The 17,912-nt window shown below is 45.0% G+C and overlaps 1 protein-coding gene across 2 annotated transcripts in view; it reads right to left on the reverse strand.

The window, feature by feature from the left end:
• LOC139264315 (acidic amino acid decarboxylase GADL1-like) overlaps positions 1-17,912 on the reverse strand; it is a 158,441-nt gene that overhangs the window by 11,316 nt on the left and 129,213 nt on the right. For both annotated transcript variants that reach the window (XM_070880582.1, XM_070880581.1), the window contains 2 exons: positions 9,015-9,066; positions 8,485-8,574 (listed from right to left, as the gene is read on the reverse strand). In XM_070880582.1, the coding sequence (XP_070736683.1) occupies positions 8,485-8,574; positions 9,015-9,066 (142 nt within the window). The remainder of the gene's footprint in view (positions 1-8,484; positions 8,575-9,014; positions 9,067-17,912) is intronic.

Consider the following 17,912-nt stretch of genomic DNA (forward strand, 5'->3'; position numbering starts at 1 on the left):
CCTTACTCTTCAACTACAATTATTTTTGTGCCACAATTTGCTGCAAATGAGGTGAATGGGCATCTGGGACCTCCTGAACGATGGGACTGACAGTCTCTCTCCTTAACCAATTAAATTTAAGGATAGAGAAAGAAACCGAGCGAGCAATAGAGAAGGAAATAGGGCAAATTGGAGTCAAATTAGCTACAGAAAGAAATAAAGAGAGGGAAAAAACGATTGGATTAAGAGAGAAAAAAAGAGAAAAGTACAATTTTTAAAATATTACATTTTAGAAACCTATCGGAACAATTTACTACCTGCAGGAGTGAGACTCCACAGTTTCAATTGTTCCCTTTCTGGGCCTCCAAGGTAGAGTGCCATAAATCACCCCATGAACAGGGTCCTTATGAAATGAAATATCAACCCTAACTTTCCGCAGCAAGTTTAATTCGTATTGACGGCGCAAATCAAGCAATTTCCTGACACCCATGAGGAGCTTGACGGCGAGGAGCGGTTTTCGCGAGGCGAACGGTAGATCGTCCAGCAATTTGTGGCAATTCGTAACTCACGGTGTACCTCTTCCTCGTCACAAATTGCCATGAACTCACCATTATTTTTCCAGCAAATTCTGGGCCAATAATTTGCCACAGGCAAAACACTGGATATTAATGAGGACGCTGGCACCTTAATGGGATGATTTCTGACAGACTTAACTGCAGATAAAGCCAGGAATAACATGTCTAAAAACCCCACTATCACGCACCAAGTAATCTGCTCCGTTGTGAATTTTTGCAAATCAAGTTTGTGTTAGCACTTTTTAATCATTGTTTAAGTGGCCCACATGTTTGTGAATGCAATGTTAATCTCATATTAACAAGCTTGTCTTTCCACTCTCTTCAGTATAAGAAACCTGGTCAACTGCTCAAGATTCTTTTATTGGATCTGCATGTTTGCTCTTACTTCCAACCATGTCTTTCTCACAGATTACAAAGTAAGTTTGGTTGGATATTCAGCGCGAGATGTCCTGATGTCAAACATTGCTACTTGATTCAAAACAATCTCAATATCTCTTAATCTGTGGGTAGCCAATTTGCAGAGAGCAGGGTCCCACAAACAGCAGAGTGATCTTCTTTTAATTGATGTAATTTGAGAGATAAATATTGGCCAAGATACTGTGGAGTACTACCCAGCTCTTCTTCAAAATAGTGCCATGGGATCTTTTATGTCCACCTGAGAGGGCAGACAGGGCCTCAGTTAATGTCTCATTTCAAAGGTAGCACCTCTGACGGTGCTGCACTCCCTCAATAATGCACTGGAGTGTCAGCCTGGATTATGTGCTCAAAGTCTCTGCAGTAGGACTTCAACCCATAATGCAGAGGTAAGTCAGGGGGTTGTGGGTTCAAGCCTCACTCCAGGGACGAAAGACGAAAGAACAAGTCAAGAGGACATAAGAATTCTTTTTAAAATGCATTAAGCGAGAAAGGCCATTTGGCCGATCAATCCAACTCTTTCCGTAGACCAAAGACATCTCAGGACTTCTACCTGCCTAAAAACATCAGGTTTCCTAACTCAGCACCATAACTCAGGATCACTCCTCACAATTAAGAGATATAGGGGCCGAAATTGCCCCTTCCCTTAAGGCCTGTTACCGCCAGAAATCGGTGACCACGCTGCAGAGTGGATGGCCGGCGATCTTTCATGGAATGGCCGCCATTTTGAAAATTCTGCTCCTGAGGTATCCTGGCGGTGACCCACTACTCCACTACACTCCGCAGCTGCCGACCCATCCTAATTGAGTCATCAGAGTGCGCACCGCCGATGTTCCCCCACCGATCGCGAAATTCCGCCGAGAAAACCTTGCTCCCGCCGCTCGGTGCCACCGGCGGCTTTTTCTGCCGATGCACTGCGCTTGGAGTGTGCTCAAAATGGAGATGCGGCTGCCATTAAAGGGGAGGACCTATTGCTGCAGTCGCCATCTTATTTTTTTTGTCAGCCGACTGCCATGTCGGGCCGACAATTATGCCCCCGGGTTTGGCCGGGCCACCAATAGCAGCCTGGCACCCCCTCTTGGGTGCCAGGCCGCTGGCCCAGCTGAAACCCTCCATGGTGGCCCAGTGGACCTAACTTAAATAATGGCAGCGGCTCTCCCCAAGTGAAGAGGAGAGACGTGGTGACGTGCTAGCTCGATGATGTCATCAGTGCTAGGCTGATGAGTGACAGCAGAGGACAATGCACTTCCGCCCCCATTATGACCGACTTCCGGGCAGCTGGAAAAAAAAAGCCAAAGAGCGGGATTTCGCTCAAGAGGCCACCACATCAACCACGCCGGTAAAAGCAGACGAAACACGGAAGGTACGCCGCATTTCCGGCGGTGGGCAATTTCGGCCCCATACACATTTATAAAGGAAATGTCAGCCGTGGCACAGTTGGTAGCACTCTCATCTCTGAGTCAGGAGATCATGGGTTTGAGATCATGTGTTCATAGAAACATAGAAAATAGGTTCAGGAGTAGGCCATTCGGCCCTTTGAGCCTGCACCACCATTCAATAAGATCATGGCTGATCATTCACCTCAGTACCCCTTTCCTGCTTTCTCTCCATACCCCTTGATCCCTTTAGCCGTAAGGGCTATAGTCCCGCTCCACAGATTTGAGCACATAATATTGGCTGACACTCCAGTGCTGAGGGAGTGATGCACTGTCAGAAGTTCTGTCTTTTGGACGAAACATGAAACCAAGGCCCCATCTGCCCTTTCAGGCGGACGTAAAAGATCCCATGGCACTATTCGAAGAAGAGCAGGGGAGCTATCCCCGGTGTCCTGGACAATATTTATCCTTCAAACAACATTACTGAAAAAATAATCAAAGGTATTAAGGGATATGAGGCAGAGGTGGGGGTATATGGAGTTAGGTCACAGATCAGCCACTGAATGGTGGAACAGGCTCAAGGGGCTAAATGGCCTACTCCTGTTACTACGGGCCCAAGTTTCCACATGATTTGCGCCTGATTTTTAGGAGCAACTGGTGGAGAACAGACTATCTTAGAAATCGCAATTCTCCACATTTTTTTTTCTGCAGTTCTAGTCAGGTAGAACAGTACTACTTTGAAACAGAATTTTTTCTTCAAAAGGGGGCGTGTCCGGCCACTGACGCCTGATTTCAAAGTTTCCACAGTGAAAACGTACTCCAAACTAAAGTAGAATGGAGCAAGTGAAGATTTTTGTAGAACTGAAAAAAACCTGTTCGACACATTAAAAAATCAGGCGCAGGTTACAAATTAGGCGTCCAGAACGAGGTGGGGGGGGAGGGGAACTCATTAAATTCTACAATCAATCCTTATTTATACTTCTACAAATATTATACAAATAAATCCAACCTGAATAAACATTTATAAGCAAAGAAAAGATTAAATAAACCATGTTCTACCTGTGTGAAAGTGCTTCAGGCACGGAGAATTCTGCAGTCAGCCTGAGGCGCCCGTTCTGCCCGTGGGGAGGGGGGGGGGGGGGGGGGGAAAGAGAGAGGAGGCCGCCCGTTCTTTCCCGCGGGGGGGGGGGGGGGGAGGAGGCGCCCGTTCTTCCCGCGGGGGGCGGGGTAGGAGGCGCCCGTTCTTCCCACGGGGGGGAGAGGAGGCGCCCGTTCTTCCCGCGGGGGGGAGAGGAGACAGTGAGAAGGCTGCAAGTGCCGATGGCAATGTGCTTTTATTAAAAAAATGTTCAAATATTAAACAGCTGCAAAGAACTACAAAAATGGCCGAGTGCCAATGTTTTTTTCACACTGAGCATGCGCGAATGCTCCAACGCGCACCGTTGCCGGCAGGAAAAAAACTAATTTAAATAGTACCCGCCCCCTCCCACTTACAAAATCGGCGCGAGTGTAGGCTCCGCCCCCCTGGGCGCCGCGCCAGGCAGACAAGGAGCTGCAGAATGCTCCAGAATCGCAATTTTTTTTTTAGGCGCCGTTTTAGGCGCGAAAAACGGGCGCCCAGCTCGGAGAGGCGCCCGTTTTTTATCGTGTGGAAACTTGGGCCCTACGTTCCTAAAAATAGATTATCTGTTCATTATCACATCGCTGTTTGTGGGATCTTGCTGTGTGCAGTTTGGCTGCCCATTTCCTACACTGCAACGGTGACTGCACTTCAAAAGTACTTCATCGGCTGTAAAGCGCTTTGAGATGTCCTGGGGTCATGAAAGGCGCTATAGAAATGCAAGTTCTTTCTTTCTTGTCTGTGTAACATAAAATGAGGAGGCACTTTACATTGAATGTTCTTTGCCCCAGAGTATCTGCCCCTTTGTTTCAACACAATTACTTTGAGGCGTGTGACTATGACGACAATAATTTAGCAGTACTGCATGGGTTACAAAATGGCCAGAAATGAATTTGCGTCGTGTTTAATTCATGGTAGGTTTAAGTAGAAGAGTTGTATGTGGATAGAAAAAAAAACTCGTTTCTAATTATCTGGCAACTTTTATAAAAAATTAATAACAATTGCTTTCTTAAAAATAAACTGATATCTTCAGTTGTGAATGTAAGGCTCCTTAAATCTAGCTGTGGTGCTGCCTAATCTTCTGTCACTTTAAAGAGTGCGGTTTAAAGCAGCCCCAAAAGTTCAGTCTCCTGTCAAACTTTAAAAGAGGCACTCTCTTCATTATAAGGAGGGAAGGAGGTGGAATAGCTGCATGGCATAACTGCGTGTTCACAACAGAATGACACATTTCAGCACAAACCGTAGTAAGTGTTGAACATGTTTTAATCCTTAACTAGCAATTCCCAATTAAAACACAATCTTTTGTATCAGTGTATAGTACTGTACTCTTGTGCTTTGTTTCAGGTATACATCTGGCACGTCCAATACCCGATCTGCCCACTGTGTGCACACATTTATTTCCCTGGGTGTCCCACTGCTGCTTCTTGCTTACTGAACTGCGCTCCCTGGGATGCAATGTGCCTTTCAAGTCTTAAGTATGGGGTGTAAAGCTTAAGTTAATTACTGGACATTTGAAAGCTCGGTAACTGTTTTCTTTTTGTTGCTAAAATCCTTATTAAACTTTGAAAAAACGGACTGTTATTAACTAAAATTGGCACTTACATATTTCAAAGGAACAGATGAAAAGCATTTTGAGAGATTGTTTATAGCAGTACTCTATTTCCTCAGAAGTTTCCTCCCCCCACCCCCAAACACACACACACATATTCTTTCGGTTTCACCCACCCAGCTCGATGACAGGAGGTCTAGAATGACGCCTTGTACTCAGTCGCACAATAAACGCAAGTTCCAATCTCCCCCACTCTCCCCAGGTAATGGCGGCACAACTGATTGACTGGCGTGTCAGCAGCTCGGGAAGGAAAGAAAGATTGTGCACTTATATAGCGCCTTTCACAAGCTCAGGCTGTCTCAAAGCGCTTTACAGCCAATGAAGTACTTTTGAAGTGTAGTGACTGTTGTAATAGAGGATTAAAAGGAAACACTTCCATTTGAACTCGACAAACTTTCCACCAGCTCTTTCCTTGTCCTTGTCCCACGTTGATTGTTGTGATGTCAGCATTAAGAGCTTTTTTTATATATATATATAAATAAAAGGAACGCTGTCCCTACGCACAAAGTGTTTGGCAAGCATTAACAACAACTTGGCCCAAGGCGCTTCACAGGAGCGTTTCCAAACAAAACTTTGCACACAACGTAACATGAGATGTTACGACAGATGACCAAAAACTTTTAGGTTATTTTAAGGTAGGTTTTAAGGCGTGTCTTAAAGGAGGAGAAAGAGGTGGAGAGGCAGAGAGGTTTAGACAGGAAATTCCAGAGCTTAGGGCCCAGGCAGCTGAAAGAACGCCCGCCAATGGTGGAGTGATTAAAATCGGGTATGCGCAAGGGGTTAAAATTGGGGGAGCGCAGAGATCTGAGAGGGTTGTAGGGCTGGAGGATATTACAGAGATAGTGGTGGGGCGAGGCCATGGGGGAATTTCAAAATAAGGATGAAGATTTTAAAATTGCGGTGTTGCCAGATGGGAGCTAATGTAGGTCAGCAAGCACGAGGATGATGGGTGAATGGGACTTGGAGTGAGTTAGGATATGGGCCGCAGAGTTTATAGAGGGTGGAAGATTAAAACGCATTATTGCATCTCTCGTACAGTAAATCACTGTGACAAACATCACATACACAGCTCCCCTGCCTCTCCTCCCTTACCAAACAAATGAAACAAAAAGGTTTGTTGAAAAGCATATGACAGGGAGGGGTATCAGTCATAGGCTCATTGTGTGTCAACAGAGGTCTGTTAGCGCCATCTGCTGGTGGCAGGAAAGCCTGTCATGATGTAACGTTTGGGCCAGAGGATCAAGACTAGTCAGTTCGGCGGTGGGGGGAGGTGGTCCTCATTGCTAAAGAGCAACAGAGAGTGCCTGAGGACATATAAGGGGTATGGAGCCACCTATGGAAGTCCTCCAAACCTCCCAAAACTTTTGGGATGCCTCCAAATTTTCCCATCAATCTCCCAGCTTCCAATTGTCTTTTCCCAGGCCACCATCCCAGATGGGCCGATTTTTTTTCCAGCCACTGGATTGGAAGCTGCAATCGTGTCCGCTGCTTCTTAGTCAATAATTGGAGACAGCAGTGGTCTACTGAATTCTGTCAGACATGTTTTTTTGTCGTTGCAATGTTCAAAGAATAGACAAAGAAAGAACTTGTATTTCACAATCTCAGGATGTCCCAAAGCGCTTTACAGCCAATGAACTACTTTTGAAGTGCAGTCGCTGTTGTAATGTAGGGAGCCAATTTGCACACAGCAAGCTCCCACAATCAGAAACGTGAGGTGGGTGGGGGGTGAGATGGTGCGCCGGTGAGGTGGGGTGGGAGTGATATGGGTGGGAGTGAGGTGAGGCGGGGTGAGGTCGAGTGGAGGTGCGGTGGGGTGAGGTCGAGTGGAGGTGAGGTCGAGTGGGGGTGAGGTCGAGTGGGGGTGAGGTGCAGCGGGGATGAAGTGTGGCGGGATGAGGTGACGGAGGTGAGGTGGAGTGGGAGGGAGATAGGGCGGGAGTGAAGTTGGTAGGAGTGAGGTGGAATGGGAGTGAAATGGGGCGGGGTGTGGTCAATGAAGGTGAGGTGCGGCGACGGTGAGGTGACAGAGGTGAGGTGGGGTGGGAGTGGGGTAGGCGGGAATGAAATGGGTAGGAGTGAGGTGGGGATGAGGTGAGGCGACGGTGAGGTGGGGTAGAGGTGAGGTGGAGCAGGGGTGAGGTGGAGCGGGAGCTGTTTAATTTGGTTAAAAATAATTATTCGTTGGTTCGAGTGGCAGGTATTAAATTAGAGGAGTGCAGCTGAAGGTAGATGTATGGTACTCCACCCCTTGACAACACTGTGCAGTATAAATGACCTGAACCCAGAGAGCCAATGGCATCAGAGGACATGTATTGGTTGGACCAGCAAGCTCTTGTCTGGTCGCCAGGTAAAAGCAGGGAGTCTATTTCCTTCCCTATTAGTGGGAATGGCCTGTCACCAAGTCTGATTTAGACAGACAACTGGAGGAAAAGTCAATAGAAAGGGGCATGTGGAGGTCATGGGTCACTCCCCAGGGACCAATCTATACAACATCAAAGAGCTATTAGTCTGGGAGATCAACATTGGTCAAGAGAAACCTGGAGCAATGGTCAAAGGCAGCCTGGCTCTGCATCTGTTATGTGATCTGCATGTCTTTATAAATATTATAGAACTATAATGAATTTGCTGCCCCCTAGTTGATTTATTTTACCTAGGCCCTTTATTTATAATTCTGAACTTAAAATCGAATTTTCCAGGCATGGAAAGGGAGAGTTAATGGCTGGTGAGACAGAGACAGTAGCAAATCCTGATGTGTGGGATGTGCACACGCCTTGTGTCCATCACACTGTTTTACCAATTACATTGTCCTGCTGAGGCCAAGAAAAGCATTTGACAGCTTAACTAGGTTCCCGAAGGTTTCATCAAATGACTTCAGGATGATCCTGCCCAGTCAAATAGTCTTTTTTCCCCCATCTCCAATATTTTTATTATTAACAAACTAAAGTGTTCAAAGAAAATGAAAACCAAAACAAAGGAGGTAACTTTGGCTTTGGGCAATACTGTAAAACAGGCAACAGCCGCCCATTATGCATTTGTCCCAATTTTTATTCCCGTCGACTTCACTATCACCCAAAGTCTGAATGACCCTCAATAGATTAAAATGAAAAAGCAGAAAAAGACAGCCATTCACTGAAAGCTAAGTTCTCAATTATACCTTCACCATTCTCGCCATGACGATGTCACATGCAGTCACTTCAGCGATGAGTTCAGAAGTAATTTAAATCATAAAGCTCTTTTTGCGAGTAAACCAAATATGGGTTCTGCCAATCAATTTTTCTAAAGACACCTTTCCTTTTACAGACCAGTCTCACATGAGATTCCGCAAATCTTGGTTAGTATTTTTGATAGATATAAAACCAGGTTTATGTATCACTAAGGTCTACAGAGACCTTTCGATTTGTAGCCACTCACCATGTGAAGCTTCTTCCAGAAATCCTGGTCCTCCGGCACATCTCTTAGGCTGGGTGGTATGTACCAAAAGCAGACATTTGTGTATTCCGGCTAGGGATAAAACAAGATGTGTACAAAATTATTACCTCACTCAGCAGCAAAAAATAATTGGATACATCATTCAAGAAGTTTTTGAAACCATACACAAGAAACAGATATTCGACTCTGAAATTCCAGAGTAAAGTTCATGTTACAAGGAAGAATTGATTCGGTAGATACTCCTGGCCCTTCCCAGAACAACAGACTGGTCAATCTGTGCTCTGAACCGCGTTCCCAGTTGTGAATATTATTTAGAGCCATTGCTTAATGTTGTTCAAGAATCGAATAAAGTGTTTAGTAATCTTTTTAAGAGTTTCTGCGGTTGTTATCTCCATTCAAGGTCAGAACTAGAAAGGTTATTTCCCCAAACATAGGGACAAATTAATAAAAATCCTACGGGGCGTTCTCCGCAGGAGAAGTCAACGGTCAAAGATTTGTGTAACATTGCTTACCTCCAAAATCAGCCTATATTCCTTCTTCTTCTTAATTTCATCAGCCAAATACCTGCAATTAGAATCAAACGCTGTTTTGCTCCATGGGTACCAAGTTATAACCATCAATGTATTTCCACTTTAAAAAATTGTCCAAAACCATACATCATGGCAAGCTCGACAAGCCAGATACCAGGTCTTATGCTGTCGCTGAGTAGAATCATCAATGTATTCTACTTGATTTGCAAGACAGAAATTCTTAAGAATTATCGGCAGCCTATATGTTCCAATCTATTCTAATCCAGTACAGGTCTTTCCTTAGTCACCACTGTTCCAGGCTGGTGAGTGGTACATGAAGATTTATTGCAAACAATGTGAGAGTTATTACCATTTAGATTAAATTAGGGCAAAATGGCATGCGCCTTAGATATATAGACTTACAACCACTGGTACAGGTCTTACGTGTTATTCCCAATACTCGCTGTGATTATTAAAGCTAGCATATTTTTTTTAGTGACCATTCAGAGGCAGACGTAACCTGTGAAATGAACTCTGCCATGCCAATTGCATTATTGCATTCACTTCTGGATCAAACTATGGAGTAGGGTCTTGTAGGGCTCCTTTCAAACTGTCCTGGAAGCAACCTGCACAAATGTATTGCAGGCACCAGAACAGCTGGAAGAACTTTACTGTTGCAGGACCGATCAGTCAAACCAAGTCCGAACCAGGGGAATGGCATCTATGATATGATATATAATAATTCCCAGTGGTAAGATCTTGTAGCCTGGTATTAAGAAAGATCTTGCACTTATATAATGTATTTCATGGCCTCAGGAAGTCCCAAAGTACTTTGCATTCAATGAAGTACTTTTTGAAATGTCGTCATTATTGTAATGTAGGAAACAGGGCAGCCAAATTGCACACAGCAATATTGACGACATAATCTGTTTTAGCGAAGTTGGTTGAGGGATAAATATCGGCCAGGACACCAGGGAGAACTCTCCCGTTCTTCTTCGAAACAGTGCCATGAGATCTTTTACATCCACTTAAGAGGGCAGTCGGAGCCTCAGATTAGCATCTCATCCGAAAGACGGCACCTCCAACAGTGTAGCATTCCCTCAGTACTGCACTGGAGCATCAGCCTTTTCTGCTCAAGTCTCTGGAGTGGGGCTTGAACCCACAACCTTATGACTCCACGGCAAGAGGACTACCACTGAGCCACAGCTGACACCTATCCTGTCTCTGCCAGATGAACTACCAGTTTTGATATGGGTAACTTATCTATCCAGCCTGAAATCAAACAATAAGCTCCCTCCACCACCCAGCTCTTACCAATTCTAATGCAATCAGATCGGTGTCTGTTGGTCTTTGGACTGTGAGCACTTTTCACAGCTCACAGCTGCCACCTGTCAAGAATACGCGCTGCTCCTGTCATTTATCTCGGAGCCAGATTCCAACCCATGATTTTCAGCTTGTGTACAGAATAAGTGAGACTCCATTGATCAGTGTCAGGATTCAAGAGATGTACATTACATATGCTTAAATATGCTTAAAAGGGGTTGAAGAGAATTTTCCAGGTTTTTTTTCACTTATTGGCCTGGGTCTCTATCTGTTTTTTTGTCTCTCCCAGGAGATTACATGGCTCGGAGTGAGTAGGGCGTGTCTGTATCGTGGTGCTTAAGGCAGGGTAGACCAGTTGGTCATTTCCTGTCCAACGTTTCTGCATGATCCTGTTGAAAGTTATTCCAATTGCAATAATTGTTTGGTTACTGTACCAGAACAGCCAACTTCAGAGAGCTTGGGGGCTGGCTCATCACCCATTCACCCAAGTCACTCTGTAGCTGCAAAACATCCTGTTGGCCAGTTCAGTGACAATGTTTCCTTCTGGAGGTTGTAACTATGAGGAAAGACTGACCAGGCTGGGGCTCTTTTCTCTAGAAAACAGAAGGCTGAGAGGTGACCTGATAGAGGCCTTTAAAATTATGAAGGGGTTTGCTAGGGTAAATAAAGAGATGTTTCCACTTGTGGGAGAGTCCAAAACTAGGGGTGATAAAAATAATACAAGATGGTCACCAATAAATCCAATAAAGAATTCAGGAAAAACTTCTTTACCCAGAGTGTGGTTAGAATGTGGAATTTGCTACCACATGAAGTACTTCAGGCAAATAGCATCGATGCCTTTAAGGGGAATCTAGATAAGTGCATGTGGGAGAAAGGAATAGAAGGATATGTAAACAGGGTTATATCAAGTAGGGTGGTATGAGGCTTGTGTGGAGCATAAACACAGCACAGACCAATAGGGCTGAATGGCCTGTTTCTGTGTTGTAAATTCTATATAGAATAACGCCGCAAATTATATGGTACAATGGCTTCATCTCTCAACTGTATCTGGAAAAAACACTCGCCAAGTTAGTTCTTGAAAATCTGTAGAGCAAGCTTGGTGGTTTGTATTTTACACCACCAAATCCTGGAAGCTAATCACTAAACCGATCAACAAACCGTGTTTGTCATTGACATTAGTCATTAAATTTTTTGGTTTTATGCAAGTTTGGGAAATTCCAGAACATTCTAAAATTCATCTGCAAATCTTTTGATGATGATGGTGATAAAACAGACCAGATCTCAATTCTTCATATTGCTAATCCAGATTTAAAAGATCATCCTATTCATTAAAAAGCACAGGCCCAAATCTGTTTTGGCTTATTTATAAATGTACGACACGATTATATAAAACTACATTGAAACACAGCATCAGTTGACTTGTGATATTGTTGTAATATAGGTGACATTTTTGGCTCTTCTCCCTGCTCAAAGGACAAAATATTTGCGAAACACTTTCTTAAAGGAGATAGCCACTTAAATTCTAGTCTCGAGCCCTAAAATGTCTGAGCACTAGGAGGATGCAATTGAAAATGTCCACTTGGGAGGGAGCAGGGGTGAAAATTTGGGATGGAACATGGTTCTGTCAGGACTCTACTCCATATCTGGAGGCACTTTAAATTTCAATGGGGAGGAGGGAGTTTGGTGGGGGGCGGTGGAGGGCAGGGCCTAGATGTGAATCTTTAGAACCCAGGTCAGGTGAGAGACGTGAGTCGGCGCCAAATCTTTGGGAAGGAAAAGCAATCAATCTGGGATGGTCTCTTCACCATCAGAGCAGCATGGTTCCACTCTGACCAGCGGTCTAGGGCAGGCGTCACTGAAGCATCCTTGTACATGCGAATGACTTCCCCCCCCTCCTTCCACCCTCGGACCCCTCAATTTGAGGTGGGGAGGTTTGCATCTTTGGGAACAGGCGGATGGATGTTCAGCTAATGGAGTGGAACCCCAGGGCCTCTGTGTTTCATCAGAAAAATTGAGGAATGCATTTAATAAAAGAAAAACCACCAGCCATCAATTAAATTGCGAAAAGCTTAGCAGTTTGCTGCCTGGACCCTGCAAGTACAATCTGGCAACATTTTATTATCAGTGCTTCCTTGTTGGGGGGATGTGGGGGTGTGGGGGGGGGGGGGGTAGGAAGGGGGGATATGGCGGGGGAGGGCAATCGATTTATTTGATTGCATCTTTCCTGGGGATTGATAGAAGATCTAATTCCCAAATGGCAGTTCTAACAGTCAGGTTATCTCAACATGTATTTAGTGTAGCATTGCAGCACTGATCTCATGTAACTGGGGCCACTGAGTTCAGCAATCCTACGTGTTGGTTGTTCACAAGTACTCTGCTGGGCAAAGGCAGATTTTAGTTTTAAGCAGTCTGTCCAGCACCGCCCACAGAGTGGCCTGCTAGGCTTCGTGCTTCAAGGAAGAGATCCCAAACCCAATGATCCGCAGCAAGGCTGAAAGAAGCGGACAATCTCCTCGGAGTGCAGTCCGACCTACGCCGACTGGAAGATGACCCAGTCTCCAATATATCCCGCTTTATATCGGGAAATGTCATTAACAATCACCTGACAGAGGGTTTGGCACCTTAGCAGCCATGGCTCTGTCACATACAACTAAAAGCAAATCCCCAGAGACAAAAGCATTAAGTCATCAGATCAATCTATTGTGTGGAAAAATGGAGACAAGGAAAATTACCATTTTGCTTTAGCTGTTTGAAGATAATGGTATTGAATAAGAGTTGTGCTTATTTTGTAATGATGCCTTAAGAAGTATTATGAGAATGTGATTTATGTCATTGTGTCCTACACTTGCAAATAAACAGGAGTAGGTTTGTCATCATTAATGTCATGTTCATGTGGGAGAAAGGAACACAATGGTATGTTGAAGGCGTTAGATGAAGTAGGGTAGATGAAGGCTCGTGTGGAGCATAAATACCGGCATAGACCAGTTGGGCCGAATAGCCTGTTTCTATGCTATAAATTCCATGTAATTATAGAATTCTCTCTGTATTGTATATTTGACTGAATCATAAAACAGAAGACATGACGTAGAAATTCGATACGACCCAAAAACGGCAGTAAAAAGTTTGTAGGGAGCACCGTTATCTTGGCGCTGCCTGCTGAATTGAATGATTTCAGCAAACAGCCGAGCAACCAACGCACTGCTTCAGGCTGTGCACTCAGCAGGAGGACCAATGTAGCGTCCCCAGAGCTATTGGATAAGTCACAACTTGTCTTTTCTCTTTGCAGGTGCTGACCCAGCTGCTGCTCATCTCCAGCGCTTCTGGCGCGGGACACGGTGGCCACCATTTTGGAGAGGTCGCTAGCGCTGTCAGCCTCTCAAATGCAAATGTGCAGATCACGATGTCAAACGGCATACAACGCCTGATTTGACAGACGGCTGCGATTTTGGATGTCGCCATTGGCGTTAACGGTCGGCAGTAAGGTAGGGAATTTCCAGGCCAATACATTTCAAGCCCTTCCTTCAGCCATCTGGGTTCCGCCAGGCTATTGTACAGTGAGATTCTGGTTTGCAGTTAAGGACATCCCCTTTCACGTCTACTGCAGTAATGAACTGATTTATCAAAGTCAGGAACTACAGCAGATTCTGCGGTGTCAATAGAATAAGACCTGCAGTGTCTAATAAAGAAATATTGGGGATGAGTTAGACAGTCACATTAAGAGTAACGTAGTCTCTGAATTGAACTTCAGATCACACCTCAAAATGATACAAGTTTAATAAGGGGAACACCTCTAATTTCTTAGGATTTCTCCCATAGAATGTAAAGAAGCATCCTGATTATCAGGAAATGAGATTAAACAGAGTCCTAATGAATGTCTGCTAATGCTATGTTGGGTCTGGATTCCCTTTCAGTGAGTGTATAGCGATGAACAGTGTATGGGCGAATGAGGGTGCGGGGCCCAGAAGAGCCGAGGGCCCAGGGGCAGTTCGGGCCAGTCCACATTGCGATATGTGTGCGCACTAGGTCCTTGCAGCAGAGCAGCATCCTGCTTAACCCTTGCCATTGGATAAAGGCCTAGCTCTGTCGAGCCTGTGTGGTGGCTGATGTGCAACGGTCACCACATGTTAAAAAAATCCATGCACAAGCATCTTCCACCCTCTCAATTGGAGTTCAGGACTGGAACATCGGGTCCTTCATTGAAACCTCTGTGAACGCTTGTGGAAGCAAGTCATCCTCGTTCGAGGGATCGCCAATGATGATGATGAAAGACAAGTTGTCTGTTGACAATGAAATATGCTGTATTCCTTATTCTACACGACATTAATGAAAGATTCCACTGACATCATAGGTTACAGGCACAGACTTTGCCCTCTTTAATCTTCCAAATGTTACATCACCGAGACTGCAGCTTCTGATCAATTCAAAATATGAAGGAGCAGGGAGTTAGCTGGTAAAAGGCATGTTTGACAGATATTTAGAATAACTCAGAGCCTTGAAAATGCTGGAAATCTGAAATAAAAACAGAAAGTGCTGGAGATAAGCAGCAGCTGGGTCAGCACCTGCAAAGAGAAAAGACAAGTTGTGATGTTACGGGTGTGCAACCCATCATCAAACTGGCATCTGATCTCTGAGCCTTCAGCCCGATATTGCCCAGAGCATTTTAAACTGCTTTCTCTCTCTTTACAGAGGCTGACTGACTTGCAGCGTATATCCATTACTTTATGTTTTTATTTAGAAGAAGCACTTGTTCTAATGGGCAGCCAGTTATTGAAACTGAATGTAACAGCAAAGGAGTGACCCAGCAGACCCACAGTAATACAGCAGACCCACAGTAATACGGCAGACCCACAGTAATACAGCAGGACCCACAGTAATACAGCAGACCCACAGTAATACAGCAGACCCACAGTAATACAGCAGGACCCACAGTAATACAGCAGACCCACAGTAATACAGCAGGACACTGTAATACAGCAGACCCACAGTAATACAGCAGACCCACAGTAATACAGCAGGACCCACAGTAATACAGCAGACCCATAGTAATACAGCAGACCCACAGTAATACAGCAGGACCCACAGTAATACAGCAGACCCACAGTAATACAGCAGACCCACAGTAATACAGCAGGACACTGTAATACAGCAGACCCACAGTAATACAGCAGACCCACAGTAATACAGCAGACCCACAGTAATACAGCAGGCCCACAGTAATACAGCAGACCACAGTAATACAGCAGACCAACAGTAATACAGCAGACCCACAGTAATACAGCAGGCCCACAGTAATACAGCAGGACACAATAATACAGCAGACCAAATACAGCAGACCCACACCCACAGTAATACAGCAGACCCACAGTAATACAGCAGGACACTGTAATACAGCAGACCCACAGTAATACAGCAGACCCACAGTAATACAGCAGGACACACAGTAATACAGCAGACCCACAGTAATACAGCAGACCCACAGTAATACAGCAGACCCACAGTAATACAGCAGGACACAGTAATACAGCAGGCCCACAGTAATACAGCAGGACACAATAATACAGCAGACCACAGTAATACAGCAGACTCACAGTAATACAGCAGACCCACAGTAATACAGCAGGACACTGTAATACAGCAGACCCACAGTAATACAGCAGGACACTGTAATACAGCAGACCCACAGTAATACAGCAGGACACACAGTAATACAGCAGACCCACAGTAATACAGCAGACCCACAGTAATACAGCAGGACACACATAATACAGCAGACCCACAGTAATACAGCAGGGCACACAGCAATACAGCAGGACACAGTAATACAGCAGACCCACAGTAATACAGCAGGACACACAGTAATACAGCAGACCCACAGTAATACAGCAGACCCACAGTAATACAGCAGGACACTGTAATACAGCAGGACGCAGTAATACAGCAGACCCATAGTAATACAGCAGGACACACAGTAATACAGCAGACCCACAGTAATACAGCAGGACACTGTAATACAGCAGACCCACAGTAATACAGCAGGACACAGTAATACAGCAGACTCACAGTAATACAGCAGGACACTAATACAGCAGACCCACAGTAATACAGCAGGACACAGTAATACAGCAGACCCACAGTAATACAGCAGGACACTGTAATACAGCAGACCCACAGTAATACAGCAGACCCACAGTAATACAGCAGGACACTGTAATACAGCAGACCCACAGTAATACAGCAGACCCACAGTAATACAGCAGGACACTGTAATACAGTAGGACACAGTAATACAGCAGATCCACAGTAATACAGCAGACCCACAGTAATACAGCAGGACACTGTAATACAGCAGACCCACAGTAATACAGCAGGACACAGTAATATAGCAGACCCACAGTAATACAGCAGGACACAGTAATATAGCAGACCCACAGTAATACAGCAGACCCACAGTAATACAGCAGGACACTGTAATACAGCAGACCCACAGTAATACAGCAGACCCACAGTAATACAGCAGGACACAGTAATACAGCAGACCCACAGTAATACAGCAGGACACTGTAATACAGCAGACCCACAGTAATACAGCAGACCCACAGTAATACAACAGGACACAGTAATACAGCGGACCCACAGTAATACAGCAGACCCACAGTAATACAGCAGACCCACAGTATTGCAGCAGACCCACAGTATTACAGCAGACCCACAGTAATACAGCAGACCCACAGTAATACAGCAGGACACAGTAATACAGCAGGCACACAGTAATACAGCAGACCCACAGTAATACAGCAGACCCACAGTATTACAGCAGACCCACAGTATTACAGCAGACCCACAGTGTTACAGCAGGACACAGTAATACAGCAGGACACAGTAATACAGCAGACCCACAGTAATACAGCAGGTCCCAGAGTAATACAGCAGGACACAGTAATACAGCAGACTACAGTAATACAGCAGGCACACAGTAATACAGCAGACTACAATAATATAGCAGGCCTACAGTTATATAGCAGAGTACAGTAATACAGCACACGACAGTAATACAGCAGGCCCACAGTAATACACAACGACCACAGTAATACAGCAGACCCACAGTAATAGACCCATATAGCAGACTACAGTAATACAGCGGACTACAGTAATACAGTAGGACACGGTAATACAGCAGACCCACGGAAATACAGCAGACCACAGTAATAGAGCAGACCCACAGTAAGACAGCAGACCACAGTAATACAGCAGGACCACCGTAATACAGCAGACTACAGTAATACAGCAGACGCACAGTGATACAGCAGACCCACAGTAATACAGCAGATGACAGTAATACAGCAGAGTGCAATAATACAGCAAACTACAGTAATACAGCTGACCCACAATGATTCAACAGGCCCACAGTGATACAGCAGGCCACATTAATACAGCAGACAACAGTATTACAGCAGACCCACAGTAATTCAGCAGACCCACAGTAATACAGCAGGACACTGTAATACAGCAGACCCACAGTAATACAGCAGACCCACAGTAATACAGCAGGACACTGTAATACAGCAGATCCACAGTAAT

The sequence above is a fragment of the Pristiophorus japonicus genome, chromosome 5 (genome assembly GCF_044704955.1).
Source record: "Pristiophorus japonicus isolate sPriJap1 chromosome 5, sPriJap1.hap1, whole genome shotgun sequence".
NCBI lineage: Eukaryota > Metazoa > Chordata > Chondrichthyes > Pristiophoridae > Pristiophorus > Pristiophorus japonicus.